The sequence below is a fragment of the Melanotaenia boesemani genome, chromosome 13, assembly GCF_017639745.1.
Source record: "Melanotaenia boesemani isolate fMelBoe1 chromosome 13, fMelBoe1.pri, whole genome shotgun sequence".
In the NCBI taxonomy this organism is placed as follows: domain Eukaryota; kingdom Metazoa; phylum Chordata; class Actinopteri; order Atheriniformes; family Melanotaeniidae; genus Melanotaenia; species Melanotaenia boesemani.
In genome coordinates this window covers 2,405,079-2,419,114 of record NC_055694.1, presented here as the reverse complement: position 1 = coordinate 2,419,114, position 14,036 = coordinate 2,405,079, and the positions used below count along the sequence as shown (strand labels likewise).

The window sequence follows — 14,036 nt, the reverse complement described above, 5'->3', positions numbered from 1 at the left end:
TTTTCTCCATTGGTCTCTGCGCAGAGGAAGCTGTTCATGCCAGCTTTGGTTAAAAAGAAAAATAATACACTGATCATGGAAAAATAAGTTATTAATGGAATTTGATGAAAATCAATGTGTAGCACTGATGGGCTCAATCTGTCGTTAATCCCTGTAAAAGTGAAATATCCTCAGACCCGATACCTGAAGCATATATTTATATATAAATTATATGAAGCAGATCAGCGTGGAAAAGGATAAAAATAAGTGAGGAGTTTAAACTTCAGCATTTCTAAACCCAGCCTGGTATATATTTATATTTAAAATTCTTTCTTCTCCCATAAACGGATTCATTTCTGTTCATTTCTGCTCTGACTCGAGCTAAAGGAACCAGGACAGAACCCTCCAGAGACCAGTGGTGTTTTTTCCCAACAGAAAACAAACTAAAGACCTCAATGATGCTTTATTGTTCATGAGAAATGTACATGTTTTCTACATACTACAGAGACTCGGTGTGTGTGTCAGGTCAGAAGAAGCATCAGGCTGGATCAGAGTCCAAGCTGAGGACCTCTGTGCTGGAGGTGGCCGATTCACTATTTAATCAATTCATCACGATGGGACATGTGCCGATTCAATTACGATTCCTAAATGTTCAAAATCATTTGATTTTCATAAATGATACAGCTGCAAAGTGTGGCAGGAACATCGGATCGGATCACTTTAGGGGGACGGATCCGTGTCCGGACCGGTCCGTCCCCTAAAATGTCCGGGCGGCAAACAGTAAATAGAGCTACCAAGAAGGCGGCAGCTAGCGTTTCAGCTTTTGTAACTGAGCGTGAGATTTACCTGTCAGGTTTGAAGGGGACGTTTTGGTTTTTATGGACATGATGACGGAAAAGGCCTGGACAAGGACTGACGCTGTACGTAAGTTGTTTAAAACAAACATAAAATATGGCTAATAGGCTATTTGACAGCACCTCGTGCGTTCCTAGCCCATGGTAGTGCTCCTAACTACTGCTAACACATTTACCTGTAGATTCCATGGAAAATTATGAACATGATATGAAAAAACTTAGGATTTATTTATGGTTTGACATAAATAAAATGGAGTGGAGATAAGTTTTGTTACTTGACTTGATGGATACTGAGTGGATTTTAAAGGATGAAGTAGACACGAAGTGAGAAAAAAACAAACAAACCCCAGAACAGGGAAAAAAGATGCATTGAAAACCCTTCTACACCTTTAATAATTGAATCGAAGCACCCTGAATTGTAATCAGATCAAATTGTGAGATACACAAGAAGCCCAAACCCCAAGTGCATACCATGATGCATTCATGAACTCGTGCAGTTTTTCCAAGTCAAGTTTTTCTGCTGCTGTAGCCCGAGTCTTGAGTTTTTCCAAGTCTTTATGAGGTGAAGTATGGTCTGCCGGGTATCCTCATCACCCTGTATGTGTTGAGTCCCGGGGAGTCAAACCCAGGGGACACATCTTTCTGGTTGAATTTGTAAAAGTTGAAGAGCTGTCCATCCTGCGCCTCCAAGGAAGCTGAGACACTGTTGATCTTCATCTTGCATGGGTATGGTCTCTCAAACACCACTCTGAACACCCTGTCTTGTACGTAATCCAGCCAAATAGTTTGATACTTGGACGGCACAGTTGTGTCCACCTGCGGCCCAAACTGCTTCATGACCAGAACCCCGACGGAATCAGCCTTGATCTCATAGAAAGTCATATTCCTGTAAGTGAAGAAGCCGGCATACGGCGCTGGGTCAGGCGGAGGTCTGATTGTTTGACGAGCATCCCGGAAAGCGTTCTCCAGTGCAGGAATGAGATAGCCATAGGCCTGGCTCACCAGGTCCTTCTGCTTGGGTCGAGCCCCAGCCATAAAGATCGCCAAGCCCAACTTGAGCTGCGGCACCAAGGAGAGGGTGGCGGCGAATCCGTCCAGGTCGCCATCTTTCTTCACCACGTCATAGCCGAGCTGCTCGTTGATCTCCCACGGTGTTCCCGTGGAGCTGGCAAAGTAGCCGCTGTGGCACCTGACCACTGGAGTCAGCATGGTTTTCAGGGTGTCCTGCTGCAGCAGCTTGATATTATATGTTCCCAGAAGAGCCATCATGAGCTTGGCCATGTCAGCTGCCGAGGAATACATCTGTCCCGCCGGCCGGTACCAGCCGAGGTCGTAAAGGGGAGCTGGTTTGCCGTTGCGGTACACGCCTACCGCCATCTGCCTCTGGACATCCGGAGTAAAGGTAAAACCAGTGTTCTTCATTCTGAGAGGCTCCAAAATGTTGTCGGAAACCCAGGCCTCATAGTCTGAAGTGGCCGCCGTCTGGGCCAAGACGTTGGCGAGTAAGGAGAAAGCAACGTTGCTGTAATGGCATCTGAGGGAAAAAAAGGAGAAATCTCAGATATCTGCTGTATAAAAGAGCGGAAACGACACAGACATGCAGATCATTAAGACAGTTTTCATTCCCACATCCAGCCTGGTACACACAGAAGGATATTTGGACTGTTTTTGTCCCGATTTTGCCTCTTCTCGACCTCGGACGGCAAACGCCCGATCATCATGAGATTTACCTGTCCACTTATCATTTGGTCTGTGGTTATGAGCCGATTTGTCCCGATAATCCGCTCAGAAACAGGTCGTAGCCGACAATTTGGAACATTGAACATGTTCAATATTTCAATGCTGATTTCTGAGGAACGCCGACGACGCGTACATTCTGACTGCGTGAGTGGTGACGTGGTGTCGACCAGGTGGTGACCAGGCTTTGATCTGTTGGAAGGACACGATGAGGGTTGAGGACCACATCCAGCAGGTGGATCTGGGAGGCACAGGTAAGCTGGACATTTATGGAGTGATATTGTCGTGGTTAAAGGAACAGATCTGGTGTATTTTCAGTCTACTGCACCGATGCTTTTATTTAAACAACCAAGAAAATAAAATCAGTCTTGACTTTTAACTTGTTCTTTAATAATTGAAAATTAGCTTAATTTTCTACTGAGGGAAATTATAACGTTAGGACACGATCGGCCACATCTTCTTATTTATTTTGAAACAACAAAATACTTTGTAATTTACCAAAAGTTATTTAAAAAGCATTACTACTATTTTATGATTGTATATTAATGTCCTCAACAGCAGAAAACAACAAAACACTGACTTATGTTGGCACTCAAATGTTCTTAAGAGTCCTGAGTGTTTGTCAGATCAATGATACTAAAATTTCCTCTGAGATCTTTGTAAAACGTTCATAGGAAGGACGAGTGGTTGGTGAATGAGGCCCAGTCCGCTCCTACCTCAGGAGGAGTACCTCAGTCTGGGATTCTGTCCATGTGGGGGTTTAACCAACGTCAGAACACAGGAAGGAAACAGTCTTACCTGGTGCCTGGATCTGCCACCAGAACATCATCCCGTAACAAAGTAAGGGCTGCTGGGGTGTCTCCATTCCACAGTAGATTAGTTGATCGTAACCTTCTGGGTAAGCCTGTAGAAGAAACAGACCTCGGTAAGTTAAACTGGGATGTAAGCGTGTGCTTGATGTCCATGACTTCATGGTTGCTTTAACAAAGAGACTAGACGGGGAACCCTGGTGGCCATGCACTTCCTAGTAACTGCAGCGGGGCCGCTGCTGCCTTTATGGTGCCAAAAACTACCAGACATTCAAAGAATTTTAAGGATTTTAGTCCGGTAGCCTGTGCTGGTTAAACCAGACCACGTTGGTACTAAGGGGCCCAAAGTGGACCAAGAAAATCTCCCCCCACCATGACACCAGCAGCAGCCTGAAGTGTTGATCCAAGGCAGGATGGATCCATGTTTTCATGATGTTTCCAGCAGATTCTGAGCCGAGCATCTGAATGTGGAGCTGAAATGGAGACTCATCAGACCAGCAACGTTTCTCCATCTTCTGTTGTCCAGTGTTGGTGAGTGTGTGTGAATTGTAGCCTCAGTTTCCTGTTCTTAGCTGGCAGGAGGAACCCGGTGTGTCTTCTGCTGCTGTAGAACATCTGCTTCCAGGCTGGACGTGTTGTGTGTTCAGACATGCTGTTCTGCAGATCTTGGTTGGAACCAGTGCTGATTAGACTTCCTGTTGCCTTTCTATCTTCTCCAACCAGTGCGCCCATTCTCCTCTGGCCTCTGACATTTGAAGTTCTAACCGGTGGTCGGTGAGTGTAGCTCATCCTTGGTGTTCTCCCAGAATTACACTGATCAAAGCTGCAAGTCAATAACTGGTAAACAGAGAGGAAACCGACAACCTAAACCAGCTGATAAGAGCCGGATTTAACCCACTGATTCAAATCTCTGTTAAAGGAAAGACACTGATGTCAGACTCAAGTAGCTCAGCAGGAGTGTTTAAAGAAAACCAAAGTGTTGATCCAAAGAGTTACACAACAACGTGTGATTCCTTTAAAAGGTGCAAACAGCCACTAGAGAAGCTGGGCTAACCCGGGCTGAAAGGAGAAGGGATGCAATTACACTGAGCACTTCCCAGTAAACCGCTAATCAGCTTTCTGCTCCGGGGAGGAAAGAGAGATTAACAGAGAAGGAAAACATCCATCTGCTCTCTGTGAACTCAAACCTGAACACAGGCCAGCGTTCAGGATGTTACCTTTCCAGGTAATGGCTCCAGATGGGACTGGTTCAAGTATTTCATCGGGCGGTGTTGTGAAGTCCGCTTGTCGGCTTCCTTTGACTTTTCTCTGCAGTGGCTTGTAAACATCATCAGTCGCTGGTTGAAGCCTTCTCTCCTTCTCTCACAGCTGTTCATAAAACCAACAACCTCTGGACGTGGAACGGAAACGTGAACACGTTTCCTTGGTTACCGCGGGGTCGGAACCAACATGTCCCTCCCAAATGCACAACTTCAGCTGACAGGGAGACGGAGACGATGCCCACAAACAGCTAAGGAAATGTGTTAAAAAAAAAAAAATATATATATATATATATATATATATATATAAATAATGAGTAGGAGAAAGATGCATTGGAGAGCTCAACATGAAGATTTATGTTTTGAGCAGGTTTTATATTCGCCTACATTTAATTTTTATTATTTTTTTCTTCCTAAATAATCTGCTGGCCTGACTGAAATAAATTAGAGTTGAAAAATTACTTTAGTTTGAGTTTGTTTTATATTTCATACAAAACTGTAAGTAAGTTAAAAGGATATTTTCAAGAATGTTCTTTTACAAAAGTAACTAAAAAGTTACTTTTAACAGTAACATTACTTTTTGGTGTAGTAACTAGTAACTGTAGCTAGTTAATTTTTTCAGTAACAGAAAGATTTTTATCTGAAAATCAGAATTGTGGTTGAATTTGAGCACCTGCAGCATGTAGTCATGTAGACATGATGGAGTTCAAACTGAGCATCAGAATGAGGAAGAAAGGATTTAACTTTGACCTTTTGTAAGGCCGCTTTTATCAAATGTGAGACCTTACATTAATGAAATGGTGAAAAGCAGTGAACCATCTTACACTTAGTTCTGTCCAAAGACTTATTGGAACTGATAGTGCTAAAAATAACCCAATCATCAAGATTAAAGGATTGTCTCTGTGGACACGTAGACTGTTTTTTCTTTACTACACATTAAGTTTCTAGTGATTTCGGAGTCGGGAAACAACGTGGAAGATATCGCTGACTGGATTAGAGTTTTGTTCCGCTCTGCTGGCACCACATACCTCTGCCTGAAAAGACCCAGAGGTCACCCCAAGCTCGGAGATGGAGCTGAAGTCTGTGGAACTGATGAAACGGAACAGAACTTAGTATTTGCAGACGTCTGTTTGCAGGTTTTGGCTGCAGCTTTGTGCTTCTTACTGTAGATCTCCACCCTTTTAACTTGCATTGATCCAAGCCTGCAGAGCATAAAGCCGGGCTCGTAGCTATTGCCTGGAATCTGGCCAACATTAGCCAACATTAAACTTGAACTTCCCCACGACTGATGACAAACTTGCAGCAAGGTTGTTTGTGTGGAGAAATTAGCAGAAGCTCTAAAGTGGACAGAGCTGTTGTGGTTTTCTACATTCCCATTTAACTGCTGGGGTTTGAACTGTGTTTGGTTTGGAGGCCGATGCTTGGTGGAGTCTTTTAGCTGAGTTTCTCCCGGTATGTTGCTATGCTACATGTTAGCATTGCTGCTTCCTGCTAGTCATGTTGCTATGCTACATGTTAGCATTGCTGCTTCCTGCTAGTCATGTTGTTATGCTACATGTTAGCATTGCTGCTTCCTGCTAATCATGTTGCTATGCTACATGTTAGCATTGCTGCTTCCTGCTAGTCATGTTGCTATGCTACATGTTAGCATTGCTGCTTCCTGCTAGTCGTGTTTCTATGCTACATGTTAGCATTGCTGCTGTCTGCTAGTCATGTTTCTATGCTACATGTTAGCATTGCTGCTTCCTGCTAGTCATGTTTCTATGCTACATGTTAGCATTGCTGCTTCCTGCTAGTCATGTTGCTATGCTACATGTTAGCATTGCTGCTTCCTGCTAGTCATGTTGCTATGCTACATGTTAGCATTGCTGCTGTCTGCTAGTCATGTTGCTATGCTACATGTTAGCATTGCTGCTTCCTGCTAGTCATGTTGCTATGCTACATGTTAGCATTGCTGCTTCCTGCTAGTCATGTTGCTATGCTACATGTTAGCATTGCTGCTTCCTGCTAGTCATGTTGCTATGCTACATGTTAGCATTGCTGCTTCCTGCTAGTCATGTTGCTATGCTACATGTTAGCATTGCTGCTTCCTGCTAGTCATGTTGCTATGCTGCATGTTAGCATTGCTGCTTCCTGCTAGTCATGTTGCTATGCTACATGTTAGCATTGCTGCTTCCTGTTAGTCATGTTGCTATGCTACATGTTAGCATTGCTGCTTCCTGTTAGTCATGTTGCTATGCTACATGTTAGCATTGCTGCTTCCTGCTAGTCATGTTGCTATGCTACATGTTAGCATTGCTGCTTCCTGCTAGTCATGTTGCTATGCTACATGTTAGCATTGCTGCTTCCTGCTAGTCATGTTGCTATGCTACATGTTAGCATTGCTGCTTCCTGCTAGTCATGTTGCTATGCTGCATGTTAGCATTGCTGCTTCCTGCTAGTCATGTTGCTATGCTACATGTTAGCATTGCTGCTTCCTGTTAGTCATGTTGCTGTGCTACATGTTAGCATTGCTGCTTCCTGCTAGTCATGTTGCTATGCTAACATCTTCTGGACTGTAGGATCTCATGCTGAACCCTGTACAGGTTCTCATGACGAAGAGGTTAGGACAGTTCTGAAGGGTTCCAGAGTCAACAATTGTACATGTTGCTTTAATAAATTATAATAACAGTTTTTTTTACCAGAGAGGTGGCTGGCCAGGCGACGCAGGCTGAGCCCAGGGAAGCGGCTGTTGAGGGTCCTACCAGAGGAGGATGCTGGCCTCCCACTTTTCCCCAGTGGGTTTTTAATGGTGAAGTTATTCACATACTTCTCCAGAGGGTCATCCAGGGAGGTCACCATGCCATCCTCCCACAGCTTGTACATCATCAGTGTCGGGAAGATCTTCGAAAGGCTCGCAATTCTGAAAAGGCAGAATTTTGAGAGCTGATTTTAGAACCGGGTCCTGGTTTGCTTCATGCTGGTTGCATGTTACTGTTTACCTGTACAGCGTGTATTCGTCGGGTGATTTGGAGAAGCGGTCACTTATGTTCCTCTTCCCAAAGTGTCCGTTCCACAGAACCGAGCCGTTTAAAACCGCGATGGCGGATATAGCTGGCAGCGTGGTGTGTATGCTGGACCTCAGGAGGACGTCGATCTGTTAGCAGAAACACCTGGAAATTATTCTCGGTACAGTATTTCAGATAGGAGTAAATTTATTTAAAAATACACTCGCCTTTTCTAAGGCCACCCTGAGTGATGATATGGGATGATTGAGGGGTACGGGCTCGGGGAAGCGAGGGCACATCTGCCCTGATTCTTTTTCAAGCATTTCTGTAGAAGAAGACGAGAAACGACTTTTATAAAATGATGGTTGATGCAGAATTCATGGACCTGGATATTCCATCTGTGCACTTTTGTTCTGTCCTCCACCTGTAGGCTGCAGAAGAGCACGAGAAGTGATGAGATTGGAGCCAGATGCTAAACTTTCTATTCTTTGTATGAACATTCTTATCAATAACTCGGCCATCGACCATGAGACGCATCACTGGCATGAAGCACGATAACACCCGGACAAAGGAGCTTGTGGAATCCATCCCAGATACAAAAAGCACAGCAGAGACGTTTCTTCTTGAGGATGCCGAAGCAAACAGACTACTCAGGTCCTGGAGAACGTCAGCAGAAGTAGAATATTAGTAGAACACAGAAGATCTTTCCCAACGAATTTGACCAAAAAGACTTTTATGGCATTCTTGGCTTCGTGCGTTCATCAGCAGCTTCCTGCTGCTTCCTGCCACAAAGGATGCATTCTGGCTGAGTAGAGAACAAGAATAGTTAAAGTTTTTGTTTTTTTTTAATATCAGGGTGAATCATGAATGAAACGATAAAATCTGGATGAAAAGATGATGAAATTTCCAGAAATACAGATACACCTTGACTCATCTTCAGTGTGATTTCAACAATCACCCCTCCCCCCCCCCCCCCCCCCCCTCTGTGCTTTTTGGCGGACCCCTCCTGGGGGGGGGGGGGGGGGGGGGGGGGGGATGCTGCTGCCTTGTTAACTATAAATAAACTGGACTTTTCTGTCTGTCCCTCTGCTGCTAATCCCTCTGCTGTTGCCATCTTTGTGTAATCCTCCTGCAAATGAGCAATTACACCAAAGGTGCTCAGGAGGGAATAAAAGTAGTTACCAGTCACACGGCACTGGACATCTTAAAGAAGTCTCTGTATGACAGGAAACTTTACCTGCTTTCAGCTTGGGCTTCTTGTACTGCCATATGAAGCAGCAGGTCATGACCACAGAGAGCAGGAAGAAGACAATCATGCCCAGCATGGTCCATTTCACCTTCATCCTGCTCAGTGGTTGGAATGAGAATCAAGCCAAGTCTGGAACAAAGGTTGTTGTTAGGCTTTTTATTTGAAATGTTAATCTCTCTTTGCACTCTCAGGAAAGTTCTTCACAAACATCAACATGATTGGTTAGCTTACCGAATGAGTGAACAGAAGCCATTCTCAGATGTCTGTCATCATCTTTCAGGTGTTTATCTCCAAACAGCCGGTCGAGTTTCATTTTTCTGTGTTCAGGTGAGAATCTGTTAACAGCTGCTTCAGGTCGGCTCTGCTGCTTCTGAGCAGTCGGCTGCCACAAGCTACATGCACTTAATCCAGTCTGGCTGCAGATCAACGTCTACGCTGTGACGTCGTAATCCGCCGGCAGATTCAGCCCAACCGAAGGAAGGCCGAGGAGAGGAAACCAGCAAAACCCTCTACTCTTCAGTTATCTCACATCCTCTACAAACATATGGCCCGGGGGCCAAAACTGGCCGCCGGAGGGTCCAATCTGGCCCGCAGGATGTATTTGTTACATGTAAAAATAACATATGAGATATTAGCTGTAATATTATAAATAATAATGATTATAATCTCTAATGTTTCCAGGTGAGGTTTGATGTTTTCTGTTTAAATGTAAAACATTTAAGACATGAGGAGAACTTCCATCTTTTCCATCTTTCTGACCTAAAAGATGTGATGTCACTTTGTATGATGAGCCAGTTCAGCTGGTCTGGATTACTACACACATGTGGAAATGAACACGTATGTACATTTAAAATAACTTCTAGATCTGGAAAAGTTCCTCCCACCGTCATGTGAAATACTGGATTATTTTACCTCCAGATACCTGGAATTACATGTTAGCTGGTTTTATAAATCCTTTGTTTTCTTTTGTAATGCACATGTACCTGTAATTATGTAAAATAACATGTTACGCCATGAACGTGACCCCTGAACTACAATGAGTGTGACACTGTCTTAAATACACAGTTGCTGCCGTGTGATTGGCTGTTTGGTGGTCGGGTGGAGCCTGTGAAGTGGTGGGTGTTTGTCTTTAAAAAACAAAAAGAAACATTTATTTACATTCTAATTATGAAATGCTATTTTTTCATTCTTTTTATTTTAGGTTTTTACTGTATTCTGTTTTTTGTTGTAAATGCCTGCAGCCTTTAAAAAGGTTAAATTTGAAGCAATAAGTGAAAACATTTACATGATCCTAGTCCTCATTGATCTGGATTCAGAGCTATAAGAGTGTGTAGGTGGAGAGTTCTGACTGGTGACATCACTCAGTGGTACAGGACCAGTACTGGTCGGGACCAGAGGGCCCTGCAGAGGGAGCTGAGCTCAGCAGTGTCTTTATTGTCTTTAGTTTATTTCCATGTTGTTGTTTTTTACTCGTGGTAACTGGGTGTGCACAGCCTCGGATGCATGTACGACAGCATTTCACTGCCATCTTGAACGTGCATGTGATAAATAAACAACTTGAAACAGGAACATGCTGTTTGATAATCACTTTACAATCCTGAAACAATCCTTTTGTTCCTAAAATCCCACAGCGCCACCCAGTGGTGACAGGAGGTAGCATCAGATCATGTATGATCTGACTGGGTTTATCATGTCAGGACATACGTGCACAGATTCAGGCAGACGGCGCCATCTTGTGACGACCAGAAGCTAAATTTTTATGTGGAGTGGAAGGTTTTTAGTTTTAGCCCAAAATGATTGATACCCTGGCAAATTTACACCTAAAGTTACTTTTGTTCAACCACGATTTTTCTTTTTAATTTTCGGATACCGGGCATCTCCCAAAATATGAGACAACACACACGAGTTCTTATAGTGGAGAAAAAACAATAATTCAGCCAATCAAAGCTTTATTTCTAAAGCACTTTTATTACAAATACATTCAGCACAAAGTGCTTTACGGAACAAAAAACCAGGAGAATAAAAGGTCGTGTTCGGACACACAGATGCACAAACACACACATTTAAGAGCAATGGCGTCATGGTGGCGAGGCGGCTGGAAGTAGTGAGAATACTACCTCACTCTGAACTTTCTAGTGGGGAAACACTGGAGACCGGATAAAAAATAAAAGGAGTACAATTAACAACAAGAAGAGAAAAGAATATCGGCTTTAAAACAAACATTATCATAATAAATAAAATAGGTCAGTAAAATAAATTAGATAAATAAAAAGACAAAGTTTGGACCAAAAAGAGATGTTTTAAGTTTTAATTTAAAATTTTACATGGCTGACCTGCTTCCTGTCTGAGGTCGTCCAATCAGAATCTTTTAATGGTCCCTAACCCTCACTTCTGGACCCGAGGGGACCGATCCTCCGTTGCCATGGCACCCAGACTCTGGAATAACCACGACTTACGTAGTTTTGTAGATCTTGTTAAAAAGCAGCTGAAGGCATTTTTATTCCAACAAGCGTTTAGTTAAACCTGTGAATGATTTTACATGGTCAACGTCTATTTTATGTATTTTATTTGGTTGTGAATTTTATTGATTTATTTCTTTGTAAGCTCTTTGTGACCACTGTCTGTGAAAGGTGCTCTACAACTTTCTGTATTTACGTACTTACTCAGGTCTTCAGGTGGGACGTCCCACAGGTGGAGCGTAAAAATAAAAGCTGCTTCACGGGTTGAGTTCTATCTGAAGACTGGAGCATCCTGATCAGTTCAAAGGAAACCAGATGAAAAAGTTGGACTAAGACCATTAAGATCTTTACAAACCAGTAAAAGGATGCTGAGGCACAGGTAGCCAGTACAGAGACTTTAAATCAGGTGGAACGTGAACTCTGTGTCTGACGTGCAGCTCAGTTCAGCAGCAGCTGTAAGGAGGCGAGTAGAGCAGAAGGAAGAGCTTTACAGGAAATAAAAGCAGCGATCACTATTTCTGTTTATCTTTGAAAGGAACAGCTGCACTTTTTAAAAAGTTTGTACGATGATAGACGTCTATGTTTGTGTAAAATCTGGGTTTTTCAGTTTAAAATTGAGGCAAATTAAAGAGATTCTTCATGTTTTCAGATGAACTGAGGACCAAAGCTTTCAGTGTAGAAGGTTTTTCTCTTTGTGTCTCAGGACCAGAACTTTGTCCTGGTTGAGCTGTCGTTATTCAGGCTTCATGACCACATTATGACCTCGGCCGCTGTCTCTTTTCTCAACCCCGAGTCGTTTTATATCAGTGTTGAAGTGTCAAAGTTTTTAAATGGGCAGAGAGACAAGGTGTTTATGCAGCTGGGAGAGTGCTTGTACTTCTGTTTTTTTCTGTACGATAAAGCAAAGGAAGGAAATATAATCTCCCTGTGACTGTGAAGGCACCTCCCAATTCGATCTCATACTATGAACTCGTTCAGCAGTTACCCTGGCAACAGCAGCCTGTGCAGATGTTTGTTTCCTAAAGTCTAATGTTCTGATGTGATGCTTTCCTTCAGTCCGAAATGACGACTGGTTGCTAAACCAGGAGCAAATTCTCCTCTCTAAAAGCTTCGGTTTCCACTTTAAAGCACTGACTGATTAACAACTTCAGTTCCTTTAAAATCCTCGAGAACAGCTCGACACACATAGACGACGTAACGAGGTCTCGGTCGGTGTGGTCACCGACTGTTTTCATGCTGAACACCAGTTTGCTCATTACTCACTATCGTAAATAAATTATTATGCGTCTGGGTTTTTAGAGTCCAGGGTTCTCTGGTCATTAAATTAAATGGTGTAATGAACCAGGACCAAAGACGGAAGTCGGTACTCTCAGTATGGCTCAGATTCCTGCACAAAAGCCTCGTGGGACCCTCCCACAAACCCAACAGGAAGTCAGGCATTTTGAACTTAAAGCTTTTCCAGGTGTAGTTAATCAACAACCTGCTCTTACAACTTTCTGGGATGATTTGCTTGCCGTGGTAGCGTAGCCAGTTCTGATGCTGCACCACGACATTTACAGCTGCTGTAGCTTAAACCTACATCATCCAGTCCTACTCAGACCCGCCATGTGTGTTAGTATCCCGGCCTAAACGCCTCTGCAGCCTGAGATTTAAGACGTGCGTTTGGAGGCTGCTTGAACAGCTTGTACTTTTGGCCCTACCTGCTGTTTTTAAGCATAATTTACTCCCTTTTTTCAGGGTATTAAGGACTTGCAGTCATGAGGTCCTTCATCTGGGCATTAAGGTCCATTTAGATTGTTAGATGACCACAAGCTGAAGACCAATACTCAAGCAAAAACCATATTACCCTTAAACAGAGGTTAAGCATTAGAGCTGCAGGGTGGAACTGTGATCGGGTCTTTAATCTTCTGGCTCTAAGCAGATTTTAAGGGTCCTGGTCTTGGAGAAACTAGCTGAGAGAGCAGATTGCCACCCCTCCACCCCCCTGTAGATGCAGAATAAAAACATCTTTCATAAAAGAGGCAGGTTATTCTGGACATCTCCTCATGCAACCTTTAGATGCGTCCCTTCTCCAGCACACCTGAATCCAGCGAATCTCTGTTACCTCTGCAGAGCTGGATGACATGCAGGTGAGGGAATTTGATTCAGGTGTGTTGGAAAAAGGTTGCATCTAAAAGTAGCCGGATACTCGCTCTCCAGGACTGGGCTTGGGCCCCCCCTGGTCCAGACTATGAGTAATGTGCAAAGTAAATATTAAATGGCAGTTTCTAGAAACTTAACCCGACCCACCTGTTTCCATATAAGAGCAACACTGCAGGTGCAACGGTGTGATCAGTCACAGGTGTTTTAGGTGTGGTGTGCTCAGGACGTTTGGTTTGGTAACAAGCCTGGATGGAAACAACATGCAGCTGATTTCCCTTGATGAGGTTTGCTTTTGTTTCAAACCCGTATATAAACCACATTTGAATATTTTTACTCCTGAATGCCGTTTTGTGGCAGGTTCTGTCCTGTGTGTACCTGCAGTCATCATTTCTGCGTCTGGGGAGCTGACGTGGCAGAGGATTTAATTTTACCTTTTCATTACACATCGAAGGTATAATCTTTTTTTTTTCTTGTACTTTAGTTGGTTTTATGTGGTTTGTAAGAAGCTAACATTTTGGTTTTACGGATTAAACTGCTACTGTTTAGGGTTTTAAGATAAGC

General features: G+C 43.4%; 1 protein-coding gene across 1 annotated transcript; it reads right to left on the bottom strand.

Annotated features, from left to right (window-relative positions):
* Nucleotides 1-1,320: 1,320 nt before the first annotated feature.
* Nucleotides 1,321-9,188, bottom strand: LOC121652147 (putative beta-lactamase-like 1). Its single transcript, XM_042004749.1, has 7 exons — nt 9,106-9,188; nt 8,863-9,003; nt 7,853-7,950; nt 7,620-7,774; nt 7,320-7,540; nt 3,369-3,474; nt 1,321-2,367 (listed from the first exon to the last, which is right to left on the bottom strand). The coding sequence occupies exons 2-7, from the start codon at nt 8,966-8,968 to the stop codon at nt 1,389-1,391; spliced, it is 1,665 nt and encodes a 554-aa protein (XP_041860683.1). The 5' UTR covers nt 8,969-9,003; nt 9,106-9,188; the 3' UTR covers nt 1,321-1,388.
* Nucleotides 9,189-14,036: the final 4,848 nt, after the last annotated feature.

Bases quoted from the DNA above. Each gene is read 5' to 3' on its own strand.
- LOC121652147 (XM_042004749.1), bottom strand. From the start codon at position 8,968: ATGAAGGTGAAATGGACCATGCTGGGCATGATTGTCTTCTTCCTGCTC. The intron at 7,775-7,852 runs GCGAGTGTATTT...TTCTGCTAACAG, and splicing joins TCAGGGTGGCCTTAGAAAAG to ATCGACGTCCTCCTGAGGTC. The intron at 3,475-7,319 runs GTAAAAAAAACT...TTTCTTCTACAG, and splicing joins CCTGGCCAGCCACCTCTCTG to GCTTACCCAGAAGGTTACGA.